The sequence below is a fragment of the Melospiza melodia genome, chromosome 13, assembly GCF_035770615.1.
Source record: "Melospiza melodia melodia isolate bMelMel2 chromosome 13, bMelMel2.pri, whole genome shotgun sequence".
Classification (NCBI taxonomy): domain Eukaryota; kingdom Metazoa; phylum Chordata; class Aves; order Passeriformes; family Passerellidae; genus Melospiza; species Melospiza melodia.
This window is the reverse complement of record NC_086206.1, coordinates 22,542,852-22,557,029: the sequence shown is the minus strand read 5'-3', so window position 1 is coordinate 22,557,029 and position 14,178 is coordinate 22,542,852. Positions and strand designations below refer to the sequence as shown.

Below are 14,178 nucleotides of genomic sequence, written 5' to 3'. Positions count from 1 at the left end.
CTGTGTCCCAAAGTGCAGGGGCAGCCAGGGACTGCTGCAATAATGCACCATGGAACCGTGTGGGACCCAGCCTGAGCTCACACTGTTTAATAAAACACTATGGACACAGATCAGCTCCCCTCGTCTGCGATTTATTGCTTCATCCATCTCCAGGGAAGCTGTGATGGGCTGAAGCTTTCCTGGTTTTCACACTGCTTCCTTCTAACTTCTTACAGCACTGTACCCCTCAACTCCCAGCAGATAACCAAAACCAGTAACAACAACACAAGACAATTGCTCAATCCTCTCCATAAATCACAGAGCATCAGTATCAAAGACATGGAGGACAAGATCTCCCTGTGCAGAAGCCAACAGAGATCCTTGGAAAAACAAAAGACTCAGCCCACCCTTTGCCCACAGTCCACAACAAGGATTTTTCAAGATCAGGTGATAAGGGAGGAAGGAAAACTAAAGGATGCCATGATGGACTAATATGACAGAATGGGAGCAGAAAGAGGAAATATATAATACTCCCTTCTCCAGGGGCACAGGCTGCAGGGCTGGGCAGCAGAGCACCAGCTGAGACACGTGTTGGCATCAGCCTACCCTGAACAAGATCTGAAGCTGATTTCAGACCACGCTGCCAAGGTAAGTTCTTTGAGTGTCTGTGAAACACAAACAGAACACAAGCACCACAGAAATGCCCATGAGAAAATAAATAATTCTTCATTCAGTGAAAGCTTTGGATTGTATTAGACAAAGCCTGGGGCAATGTAATGAAAGAGGAAGATAAAAAGAAATGGAATAATTACTCACAGAATGAGGCAAGAGTCCTGCTGGAAAAATATGTATGGAACTACTTATAATTAAGAACCAAAATAATGTCTGCACACAAAAGGCTGAATTAAGGCAACCTGCTACTTGCTATGTTCTACAAGGTTGTGAGGGCTCCATGACTCAGTGGACACTAATGTGTCCTAAGAGCTGTCTACAGAAATTCATGCAATTGCTCCTTGCCCCACACCCCTGAGGAAAGCCCCACACCCTCTGTAAGGAAAGCCACCAAGCTCTCGGGGAGGAGAAGCCCTCAAACACAGCCTGCTCCAAATTCAACTCGAGATCCCTCCAGTCCTGGGGCATGGAACAGCCCCCAGCCCGCCTGGGCTCCATCAGTGACCCACAGCAACCCACAGCACACAGCTGCCTGCCTGCCTCACGGATTCCACGCTGCCACCAAGCAGCTCGCAGCCTGTCAACAGCTGGGTTTGCTGCTCTCTACTTCCTCTGTACAGATGAAATCCCATTCAGCTGTAGTGTAATTCTGCAGAGGGATCTACGAGACAACAGAAGGGCTCTGAGCATTAGTTACAGCTATTCCCTCCAAGACAGACTACAGCAATGGAAAACACGGAGAGTGCAGAAGCACACTGAGGCAAACAGAGCAAACCTGAGATGATAAATGTCTCTGCTCTTTGGTGCTCTGTTTGTTCCTTCCTTTGTTATCTGCATCCACTGGCATTTGCCTTCACAGGCACAGAAACCCCTGGGAAAAACGAGGCCCACTACCACTGGTTTTAGCTGTTGTGGCTCTGCAATCCCAGTGGGCAGTCTGCAGAGACACACACGGGCCAAATGACAAACACTCAGCATTAGGAGGGTGGACTCACCACTGCAATTCAAAAATAAAACAGAAGCAACAAAACCTTTTTTTGGGAGCAGCATTGCTCACAGAAAGGTGTGAGGAGATAACAGCTTTCTAAACTCTGTTTATGAAATGGCAGGTGTAACCCCAGTTACTCCAGCTGCCCCAAAATTCTCATTTCTGTGACCACATGGGATTAACTTGTCTGCAAAAATACCTGCTCATGGTTACCATATGCTAGCAGGAGGTCAGTCTGCAGGTTTCATGTCTGGATAACCCCCCTGCACAGCCCAGAGTCAGACACTTTGACAGGCCTAGGTGGGCATGCACTGGAAAATCCAGGTAAGTCAGAGCCAAGGAGTGTGAAAATGATAAAAGCAAAGGTGCTGCTTTGTGGGACCACAAAAAACACTGACAGGCAGCCAGAGGTGTCTGTAACACAGACCCCATGACAGGAAAACATCATCTGCAGGTCTCCAAAGCCTTTGAACCTCTCCCACCCATGGTCACCGCATGCTTGGAAACCTGCTCTGGGACGTCAAGTCCCTTGTTGGAGGGACTGCCAGCCCCTGGTCCCTTTCCAGCACTGCTGGCAGGGGTGAACAGCCAAAGCCAGGCACTGTCCTTGCTCTGTGCCCCTCCCAGGGGCACTCCTGGGCTCAGCAGCAGGTGCCACAGCACGTGCACCCTGCACACACCTGAGAGTGCAAATGTGGCCCCAACACGGCACACCTGCACCAACCCCAGAGCTACACAGGGGCGACGTGAAGGGAATCAATTCTCAAACTCACACCCTCTGGCTTTGTGCTGGAGAGGAAGGAGGCGAGTCTCACCTGAGGGCAGAAGGGGCCACCCCAGGAGAGCTCCCTGCTCTTGTGCTGGCCCTGCCTAAAGCCCCTCCATGTCAACACCACGACGACTCCCAGGGCCAGTTTTCAAAGAACGTAACAGAAGGCTGACCCAAGTGCCCAGGACGTGCTGAATTAGGAGTTTCTGTGCAGCACACACTGGGGGCTGGATGGGGACAGGGATGTGACAGCAGGAACCAGGCCAGGGGACAGACGCAGCTGGCTGGAGGAGCTGGCCAGCAATGGGCACAGGAAAAGCCCCACTCGACACGGGCAGCGCTCACCCCACACAGGGCAGGGGGCAGCACACCATGCACAGAGGGACCCGGGGGATGCAGCGGGACCCCACGGGGTGCCAGGCTGTGGGTCCCTCAGCCCCGTGAGCCCAGGGTGCTTCAGCAGCCGTGCATGTGTGAGCCGTGCCAGGCACCAGAGTGAGCGCTGCTCTCCTTCCCCACCAAAACCCCCGAGGCCTCCGTGTGCGCGCTAACCACAGCCCTTTGAGAGGCTCGTGTATTTACAAACTAAGGCATGCTGAAATCAAAGGGGATACCATATGACATAATTCACATTAAAATGTCAACAGGCTGACAATTTATAGAGTCAATCCACCGGAGGTGGGGAGAACTAAGACGCGGTAATTGTTTAATTCCCGCTTAAACCAACAGCAGCTTCACCTTCAAAGCAGCGCCGCGTGCACGGCCCCTGGCTGCTGCCAGCCCTGGTGCCAGCCTGCACCTCAGCCAGCACACAGGCAGCGGCCTCAGCCATCCGCTGGCACCAGGGCTGGGCACGCGGGATGCCACTCTGAGGAGTGCAGCTCCAGCCACCCCATGGCACATATTCACCACCAGCACAAGGATAACCAGTTCCTCAGGAAGGCAGAGTCACCCTGGTCAATGGTGTCCATTTCCACACCTGCTCTGGAGGGGACACAGCAGGCAGGTGCTCCGAGGGCACCGCTCAAGGAACCGACTCACCCGGTGCCTGGCTCTGCAACGGCCCTGACAACACCACAGCAGCGCAACGATGAAAGCACCGAGCGCCCCAGCCATAAATAAACCCCCTCGGGGCACAGGAGAACCTTTTACCCCAGGTAGATGGCAGCAGCTTTGCCCACATCAAACGTGTTGGGGTGTTTTGTGATACTCAACACCAGCCCCTCAGCCCGCTGACATCCCTGCCTGTGGACAGGCTGCTGGCAACACGTCTTGCAGCTTGCAATAAAGCATAAGGTAGGCAGGAGAGAGAAATGTGCACCACTGGGAGAAATTTTACCTGGATAAACCGCAGCCAATAAATTTTCTATAAATGCCAGCTAATGCTGTCCCTCGGAGAGCACTGGGCAGGGACTGCCGGGCTCCAGAGCCCTCGGCACAGCCTCGCTGTCTGTACATAAACAGTAACACCTCATTCTCTCTTCTACCTCATTAACTGAAACGCATTAAAACAAGTGTGCACTGGGAGCAGCAAATGAGACTGTTAAACCAAGCTGATATAATCCTCATCAGCTGTGGGAAATGAGCACACATCCATTACGCTGAATCAAGCCGCCAACTGCGACTCATCGCGGATGCTGAGACCCCAGGAAGATGCTCTTCCCCCGCAGCTGTACCAGGCAGCTCAACCACTGCCTCCAGCACTCTCTCACGGGGCATTTCGGAGTGCTGGGGCTGCATGTCCATTCCAGCAGCTCCCCCACAGCACACGGCTGGGGGCCCTGGTCCCAGGCTGCAGCCACGAGCCCGCTGTGTCCAGAGGGAATCCGCTCAGCGAGATGCGGGGAACCGTCTGACTCCCCTGGCATCCAAGCAGAACAAAAGGCCAAGGCAGCACACACAGAACACAGGACGTGTCCCAAGCCCAGTTTTCCATGGGGACGTGCCCAGGCAGCGTGACAGCAGCTGGCCACAGCAGGGCTGGCCTGGGCTGAGGGACACACGTTCACAGCCTGCCCAAACGGAACCAGCCTGCTGAGCCACACCACGGGGGAAGCACCACAGCATCCCTGCGCCGACAGCACCGTGTGCCACGGCTGTGCCCACTGCCCCGGCTGGCAGCCAGGTGTGACGGGGCAGCCTCAGGCAGGCTGGCAGGAGCTGTCCCACAGTGACTCCCAGCACACAGCCCAGCTCACACCAGGATATGGGGCTGCTCCCCTCTTCTGCAGGGCTACCGTGCCACGCTCTGCCCTCACGAGCAAAGCCTCACTTCAAACGTGGAAGAAATGTTCATTTTGCCTCTCTCCTGAGGAGGCAGAGCAGGGAGCCCTCCCAGTGCTGCAGGAACCGGACAGACCACATTCACCTCAGACAGACAGACAGACAAGACAGCACTCTGTGCCCTCCACCGCCTGGGGTGTGAAGTGCTGACCTCACCAGAGCTCAGGTTTCCAAACTCTCCTGATGCCAAGCAGAGCTGATGGGGCAGGACGGGGTCCCCTCTGCCTCAGCCCTGTACTCGCAGCAAGAATGTAAACAATCCCTTCGATCCTCACAGCTGCTGTGGCAGAGTTTTTAACTCAGCAGGGCCATTACACGGCATTTCCCCCACGTGCAGTCTGTGCACAGCGCAGCCGGAGCAGGCTGCCTGGGATCGCTGCTCCCTGGGGAACAGGACACCCTGGGGTCTCCCTGGCAGCTCCCAGCAGCCTGCACAGGCATTTTGAACGGGGTCCATGAAGTCTGTTTAACCAGCATGATGTGTGCAACAGAATCACAAAGAAACAGGCATTTAAAGTGACATCTGTTGGATTAATTAGCTGTGTAATTAGCCTCCCCTCTGTGGAGACAGGCTTTGTTACTGCTGCCTGAAACTTCCCCAGGTGATTCTCTTTGTATCCATCCTTCCCTGAGCACAGGGAGGAGCAGAGCGGGTGAGATGGGGCTGTACTGCCCAAATGAGGGGCAGCAGGCAGAACAGAGGCCACAGCTGGGTCAGAGAACTGCAGCATCTGTGTGCTGGAACCCAAAGGGGCATGTCCATCAGCCTGAGCACATTCTGCAGGTCTGTTCAGAGATGACAGGCAGGGATACAAGCCAGGCATTTGTATCCTCCTCAGCTAAATCAGAACATCCTTGTCTGCTGCAACCAGCTCCCCACCTCGCTGTGAGCCAGAGCTGACACGGGGCCACAGCAGCTCAGACAGCTGGGGGACACAGCAGCCACTGCACCCCAGCCGTGGACAGCTCAGCAGAGCAGAAAAACCCCCGGGTGACCTCCAGGACAGAGAGGAGAGCCGGGACTGTGGGACAGCTGCAGAGCACTGATGGCTCCATGGCCAGCTGCAGGGATCCCCCTGCTGCAAAGCAGAACAGGAGGGATGCTGGGGGCAGCTGTGCTGGGCTCTGCCCTGCACCCAGCACCGCAGCACCCTGGGCTGCAGCACCCAGCACCGCAGCACCCAGCCGTGCCTCTCTGCCGAAGCCACCTGCAGCCCAGGATCCCCCAGCAGCTGAGCCAGCCTCACCAGAGCTGCCCAGCCGTACCCCAAGGCTCAGCTTCCAGAGAACCTGTTGCACAAGTGCAACTTTATTGCCTAATTTGACTTGCAGAACTTGGCTGCCCACGTCACAGTGCAGGAGCAGGATTTTTACAACTGGCAAGAAGGGGAAAAAGCCCATTATGGTATTAAGTTATGTACCATGCATACATTATTTATTGCAATTTAATGAATTCCCTATGAGATGGCAAACACAGAACCTCCCAGGCTGCTTCCATAGCAATACGGGGACTTTGCTGCAACAGTTTCTTTAGGAACAGTTCAGTTAAAGCCAGAGAAGGACAGCACAGCGTCCTGCAGCCCCGTGCACGGACACAGCCAAACAGAAACCAGCAGCCCACGCCAGGTCACACACAACAGGTTGGGGAAAGCACCTTGTGGGCCCCTTCCCTCAAACCAGCCCCAGCCAGAGATGGATGCTAATGAGTGCCCATCCATAATTTAACGAGGTCGTTGCCAGCGAGCCTGCAGCTCAGAACTGGTGCTTGGCCAGGGCTGGTACCCAAGGCCTGAACAGCTGACCCTGCCCAAGCAGAAGAGGAAGCAGAGCATTCTGAGGCCCTCGAGGTGTATCACCTGTGCTGAGGAATCCACGCAGAGCAGGCAGCTGGACTCAAGACAGACTGAAATGCCAGCTGAGCTCTGGGTTCCAGCCCAGGACAGGAGGCTGTGAGCTGCCAGCCTTTGGCAGAACGAAGGGCACAGACACGGGTGACACCAGCCAGGTGAACAGACACTGGGAGACACAGCAGGAACTGCGAATTGCCAAGCTCTTGGATAACAAAGGAGATGGGAGTCCAGGAACACAGCCAAGTGGATGGGCAGGAAGAGAGGGGCAGGAACTGAGACCTGGAGAGCTGTGCATGGGCAGAGTGTGAGGATATAGAAGTCCAGGTGCTCTTTGTTGGGGGTCCCTCCTCAGAGACACCAGGCCTGTTTCTCTGTCGCTACACCAGGAATAAATGGCTTTATGGAATGAGACATCTGAGGCTGTGCCACGGGAAACCTGGTGTGCCTGGGTGAGGGGGTGTGGGAGCCACACAGGAGCCACACTGGACGGGCTGCGGTCCCAGCAGTGAAACTCTCTGGCCTCGGGAGTGTGACGGCTCAGCAGTCTGGGGCATGGTCTGACTGGGGAGATTCCTGAACAACCTCTGCAAGGAGAAACACCATGGCCAGAGGGAGCGTGGGATCCCCAGGGATCTGCAGGAGCACAGCTCCTTGCCCTGCCTGCTGCAGCCTCACACCAAGCTGCTCCCAGCTCCCCTCCTTGCTCCAGCACTCCCAGCCTGTGCTGGGTGTCTGCAGGGCGGGGGAAAGACCCTGACAGACATGCTGTGAAGAGGATCCTGACAAACCATACTGGCACAATACCACAGAGCAGTTGGATAGTGCCACAACAAACAGGCCCATCACTGTCCTGGACAAGCACCTGCTCAGGTCTCCTGCCTGGAGCTCCCCATGGCAGAGCCGAAGCTGCAGCAGGACAGCAAGGGGATGCCTACCACTGCTGACAGTGGCTCAGCACCCAGAGGGCAGTGCCAGGCTCCTGATCCGGACCCTGGAGCATCCCTCCCTCCCTCCCACAGCAGCACGGGAGGGACAGGGCCCCACTGGCAGCTGGTGCCACCACGGCAGGGTCTGCCACAGCCACCCTGCACCACAGCTGTGCCCAGAACCACTCTGTCCTCTCCCTGAGCATCACAACAAGAACCATCACCTCACATGGTAAAATTCCTGCTTGGAAATTTAAATACTCATCCCCATGTTCCAAAGTTACCAGGATAAAAGAATGAACCATAAACACAGACAGAACTGGCATCATGCACAGGACAGGATCAGATGCACACTGATGCTCCATCCAACATGATGACACCTTGTTTTGAGATGACACCTGAGGCAGAGAACAGCTTTGTGAGACCCTCCCTGCCAATCCACAGCCCTGCATGAATAGGGAGAGCCAAGACCCACTCCTGCTGCTCTGCCCACAGCCTGCTACAGAAGCCAGAAAAACTGAGCTTATATAGATTAGGATAAAACTTGACAAGGTGTTTTTCTGTGTTTTTTTTTTTTTTTCCTTGTGTTTGGTTTGTTTAGTTGGGTTCTGTAGCCCATTCTTACAAATATTTTAACTTCTAAACCCATTTTGACCAAGGGTTTTTAGCTCCATGTTCTGGTGAGCTCCTGGTTCCTGCTGTTGACCAGGGCTCCTGCTCCAGTTCACTCTCACTCCTTTGTTATTTACGTTGCTTTTACAGGGTGGTTTCTTTACTAAGCTGCTGGCTGCACATGGCTCAGCACTTACTGGAAAACTTGAAAGAAAAACCTAAGTGACAGAGGCCCATAAATAAAACATAGAGCAAGCAACACTGTGTGCTCTCAGCAGTTCTGATTCCAATCCCTTGACAAAGCAGTGCAGAGAAAGGAAAAGTTCTGTGATTCTGTACTAACAGACTCTGGTATTCAATACCTAAAGGAAGGTAAAGACATCTTTTAGTGCCAGGGAGAAATGTGTCACTCAGAGGAACATGCAGCCCCATGGAGGACGGGTCTCAAAGGGTTAAACTGATACGGAGAGCGTTTTGTATCAAATACCTGTCAATCCCAACAGGACCCAAGGTCTGGATCTAAGGGTCCTTTTCTATTACAGTTTCTATCAATTTGCTGACTTAAGTCTTGGCAGTTTCTGGCCCCACTATTGCCAGGAGCCTCTGCCCCTCCTGGGGGCTCCTCCAGCACCCCAGAGCAGCAGAGTCCTGCTCAGCCAGTGACTTTCCCTTCATGAGACTTTTCCCTTCTCCTCCAGGTGAGACCACCCTTCAGGATTTATCCTCCATGCAGAGGTACCTTTCAATTCTGCCTTCAAACACATGAGAAGAATGCTCTCCTCCTTGCCCTCCCTGTACCATGGGCCTTCTTCCCTTGCCCAGCCTCCACATGAAAGGCTTTCCTGTTTGATCACATTGGGCTTTCTGTGGACTTTGGCCCTGCTCTGTTTTCTCAGGGGTTGTTACGTTTAACACAAGCACCTGAGGTGCTTTTTGGTAACTCCACACACATCACACCTTTCACTGCATCCAACAGCAGCTCACCCATTTTCACACAATTCTAACTTCAAAGTTAGCTACTATTACAGAAGGTACTCTTTGCCTTGTTCTGTTATGGAAGAACATTGAATTTGAATACATCATCATCATCATCATCATTCTGTAGCTACACCTCATACAATATTCCACGCATCCTCTGGGTTTAATACTTTTTGGGGATTTTCTTTGAGAATCCTGTGGCCAGCAAAGGAGACAGAAGCCCCTGTGGGAGAGGCACAATGGGACAATGCTGCTCCATGGTGGAACTGAGGCCTTGTGCTGGGTGTACAGCTGCACGCCCTCCTTCCCTTCCCACAGGTCAGCTCTGCCTCTGTCAGAGTCAGCACACATCCACAGTTTCATCACCACTACCACCACAGATATTAAAGAGTCATTTTCCTGCACACTCTGCATCTCCAGCTAACAAAGAGCCTCTATGCGTGGCACCACGTAACCCAAACCCTCTGCTCCAGACTCCCTGTTCCCTAAAAAAGTGAACTCAGCACTTGGAAACACTGAAAAGGAAGACACTGAATGAACTCATTGAAGGCACTTGCTGGCAGTCTGGCCAGCAGCATGTTTCTTCAGTAGTTCTTTGTTTAAACTTCTTCTGAGCCGCACATTCTCAACTAGAGGTTGTCAGGAAGTTGTAGGAAATGTCCAAACCTGGCTCTCTCTCAAGCAGATTAATTCCTTCTGCAAACTCCACCTGTGCAGGAGATGCTGGGAGCTTGTGCCCAACCTCTTCCAGATGTGAGGAAGGCTCTGCAGTGCTCCAGGCCCAGCCTTGGCTCTGCCCAGGGAGCTGCCCTTGCCTCTGCTCACAGCCCCCTGTGAGCCAGGCACAGCACGGCCCGGGCGGGAGCCAGGGTGCCCAAAGCCATCACCTGCCTCAGCCAGAGCGCCCGTCCCAAAACGCCATGCCAGGCACTGGCAACGGTGCCCTTGCCAGGACAGAAACCCCTCAGCCAGAGCGCCCATCCCAAAATGTAACGCCAGGCACTGGCAATGGTGCCTTGGCCTTGCAGGGAGCTGCTCAGGATATAAAGATATAAACCCCCTCACAGCCAGAGCACCCATCCCAAAATGCCATGCCAGGCACTGACAATGGTGCCCTTGCCAGGACAGAAACCCCTCAGCCACCCAGGGTGCTCAGCAGACACAGCAAAGGACAGACACCACCTTCCCCCAGCAATTCCAGATAAACAAACGTTTCCCCCTTAGTCACAGAATTTTAGGGGGACAGCAATGACTGGGAGTACACAACAACAAAGGGAAGGTTACCAGACCCTTCCAGGTTTTTTTGGCATTCCCCTCCCTTGCCCTGCCAGGGAGGAGGCCTGGCAGAAGCTGTTGCAGTGTGCAGGATGAAGATGGCAGCAGAAGACCAGACCTTCTCCCCTGGCACTGGCAGTGCTGCAGGAGAAGCCTGAAAGGTTCACCCGACTAGGGACTGACAGTGTCTCCAGATCACATTTTCTGGCAGCAAGCAACACTGACAGAAGCGGCACTTGGGCAATGCAAGCAGCCAATAACATGTGATTTAGGGAAAAAATGGCAAAAGCAGCAGAATAAGGAGGATTGTGTGTGATAAGCCCAGTGTGTGCTCTCACCCAGCAGCATCTGGAGAGGATTTTCTCCAGCAGGCAGGGAAGAACTCGATTACATCCAGTTAACTGTGCTCTAAACTGATTATGCATGTGCCAGGCTAATGGATTACATTAGCAAGAGGAAAAATAACATCCAATCAATCTCAATTTACTGCAGACCACACCAAGGCCTGAGAGAAGAGAAGCCATTCTGTGAACTCCCCCCAGTGCTGCTGCATCCCTTCAGTTATCAGCAGACATGGCATTACAGCTGCTCCAAGGCCCGGGAGCCCTGCCGTAGATGTCTGATCCATGCCTCGCGCACAGAGGCTGCTCCATCAAACCAACCCCTGATTCCAGCCTTGCTGAAGCAAGACTGGTGAATCCAGCCATGCACCAACCTCTGCTCCCAGCTTTATCCAGCCACACCTGAAGGCCAACACATGGAGCATTCCAAAGGAATCCATGACTCTGAACCGTGTTATCCCTCAGCTGCTGTTTCACTGCTTTGTGTCAGAGGCAACACGGGCTGCAGCAGCACTGAGACTGCCCAGGCCTCTCTCAGACCTGAAAGCTGACAGCTCCTCTGTGCCTGCCCAAGGAAAACATCCTAGCAATCTTCATTACAAGAACCTATGCCTGTTCTCCAATGCTGGTGGGATTTTATTTCCATTTTTTCTTTTTTCCCCTTTTCCTTCCCCTCAGTGAGAGAATTCTAGCACCTCAATTGTTTTTCCCCACTGGAACCCACTGTAGATGAAGGGCCTGGATAAAGAAAACTTTAACCTTTGCAATGCATGTTTAAAAGAACAACATTATGTGTAAAAAAAATCATAATACAGCTTTCAAACAACTCTCTTGTACCCCAAACTGACCTCCACAGAGGAGATTCAGTTCCCTCAGCTGGGTTCCTGCAGTCTCACGGGGACTGTGCTGCCCCCAGTTTCCAAGGTGTGCAACTCTCCCAGCCTCCTGCATGCCAGGGAGCAGAGGTGCATGTGCACACCTGATCATTTCCAGAGCCACACTCTGATGGGTGAGGCTGGATCCCAGCTCAGGATGGCACAATCGCTGTCACAGCCATCCTGGCCTCAGCAATGAGCTCAGAGAAGCACAGCCCTGCTCTGAGCAGCTGCCCACCAACGCCAGGTAGGTCCAACAACCACAGCTCAAGGTAAACCTTATATGATGCTCCTGGTTATAACCTTCCTCCCTCAATGGGCTGGAACTGTTAATGCCTAGGAAAAATCCAGGAGTTTTGAAAATGTGTCTACACTGTGAAGTGGGTGGGTACGATAGAGCTCAGTGTCAGCTCTTAAATTCCCATTACATAAAGAAAAGTTTTTAAAGAAGCAATTAAAAAGTGCAAGGTACACTCTGTGTATATATAAAGAAACCTCAGCACATCTGGGGGAAAGCAGGAAGAAAAGGATGAGACAATACAAAAATCCTGTGAGGAATGAGCAGACAATGAGGGGAGAGCACGTGTGAATGGAGGGGATGCGGCTGCTGAGATTTATGGCAATTCGTACCTGATTGTTCATACTAAAGCTATTATGGGATGATTAGAGAAAAAGGTGAAGCTTTAAGTCCAGTGAAAATCAATAGAAACGTCTGGAGCAATTCTGCTGCACGAGTGAAAGGACTATTTACTGTATCCGGAGCTCCTCTTGGGTTACAGCCACAGGGCTGGCCAGCGAGGGAGGGGGCTGGGGACCAGGCCGGTGAGGCAGGAAGAGAAGATGGTTATAATGGGTATAAGCACAACACAGAACCAGGGGGTGGGAGGAACAGGCAACAAGATGGGAGTGACAGCCCAAACAGCGCCGTGGATGGAACAGGCAATGCCTGCGAGGTGCAGGGCCAGCTCACGGCTCCTCTCCAGCAGCACTTTGGTCACAGAGCCAGCACTGACTGCACAGAGCACAGCAGCCCTGCAGCCACAGCCCTGCTGCCCGCCCGCGGCCAGGAGCAGCACACTGACCGCTCTGGGAGCCTTCCCGTGACACAGAGGGACAAACTCCAGGGGAAAGGGCCAACAAAACACAGGCAAACATCACCCTGCACAACCTTTCTAACAGGGACGGTTCCATTTCTGTGCACGGTATCACCGTCGCAGTGCCACAAGACACACAAGCCCCCTCTAAAGCACCGTGAACATCTAGTGCCCTGAAGCCTGGACAACCACAGCCACCAAGACAGCACAGGCTGACTGGGGGCCAACGGAGAGCTCTCAGCAGCTCATCTACAAAGCAAACCACAGTGCACTGCGGTTCAACTTAGATTTTCCTTGGGAAATGAAAGAAGATGAAGCAAAGCCAAGCCTTACCTTATAGAGCTTCAGGCTGGCCTCGTGCCTCGAGTTCACCGTGTGCAGGCGCAGCTTCTCCAGGCTGTTGGTGTAGTAGTCGCAGGCGTTGCATTTCAGATGGACTGGGTTCCCAATGGCCACGCACTTGAGCCTCCACTCGTTGGCTTTGCCGCCCTCCTTGATGTGTGCCACCAGCTGGTACTTCTGCACGTGCTTGTCGGTCTTGCAGTGCAGCTGGAAGTTGGCCTTGAGCTGCGTGTTGTAGCGGCACAGCTTGCACTGGTACGAGTCCCCCATCACCGCCTTCCACTCGTCCTCGGGGAGGCTTCGCTCCACGTTCATGTGCAGGCCCAGCATGTCCAGGTTATCTGTGCTGAACTTGTTGCACACAGCGCACTGGAAGAGCTTCAGCGACGGGTCATTGGTCTGCGTGAAGCTCTCACCCAGGTTCATGAGCTCCTCAGACACCAGCTGTCCTCCACCCAACCGCATGTCCAGCGGGATCTCGCCACCCACTGCACCAAGAGAGAAGGGGAAGGAGAGGTCAGAAAGGCTGAATTCCAGAAGATAAACACAGAGCAGAACACGAGCTGCTCCCAAGTGCCACCTGTGTCCCCACAAGCACAGTGAGACCACACGCAGCTGTGTGTCTCCCTTCGCCCACTCCTCTGTTTGCTGGTCTGCACCAGAGCTGAAGAAAAAAGTTACTGCAGCCAGCACAGAAGGCTGGGAACGGACTACTGCCACCCTTGCTACCCTCTTGCTCAAGGATCATCCAGCCCTCAGCCCATCAAAGATGACAAGAAAAACCCTACAGACTTTGAGAGGATGAAGAATTCCACAGCACCACACTGAAATTTTCTGTGGCTATTTCAAGAACTGCATTCTGTTTTTTTCTTATTCTGCTTTTTGTTGCCTCCCTGGAGAAGCAAATCCTACCTCAAGCAGTAGCTAAGCACAGTCCTACCACACAAAACAAAGGCCAGCAGTCACAAGCCCAGGGATGGCCATGTCACAGGGAGGTCACCGCACTGCTGTCACAAGCTGGCAACAGTGTAGGACATGGCACGGACAGAAACAAACTGAGAAGTGCCACTCCTGCACTGTTATAGCTCATCTCTTGTCCAAGAGTTCAAAATGGTGAGGAATCTTCTAAACACAGTTTTGACAAGGAAAAGACAACAACCAATAAAGAGGGTATGTCACGGAGAGCCAGGAGGA

The 14,178-nt window shown here is 53.4% G+C and overlaps 1 protein-coding gene across 1 annotated transcript in view; it reads right to left on the bottom strand.

Annotated features, from left to right (window-relative positions):
* The window catches only part of ZFHX3 (zinc finger homeobox 3), a 123,866-nt gene that overhangs the window by 64,235 nt on the left and 45,453 nt on the right, over positions 1-14,178 (bottom strand). Inside the window, exon 3 of the mRNA XM_063168255.1 lies at positions 12,976-13,472. Coding sequence (XP_063024325.1) covers positions 12,976-13,472 — 497 coding nt within the window. The remainder of the gene's footprint in view (positions 1-12,975; positions 13,473-14,178) is intronic.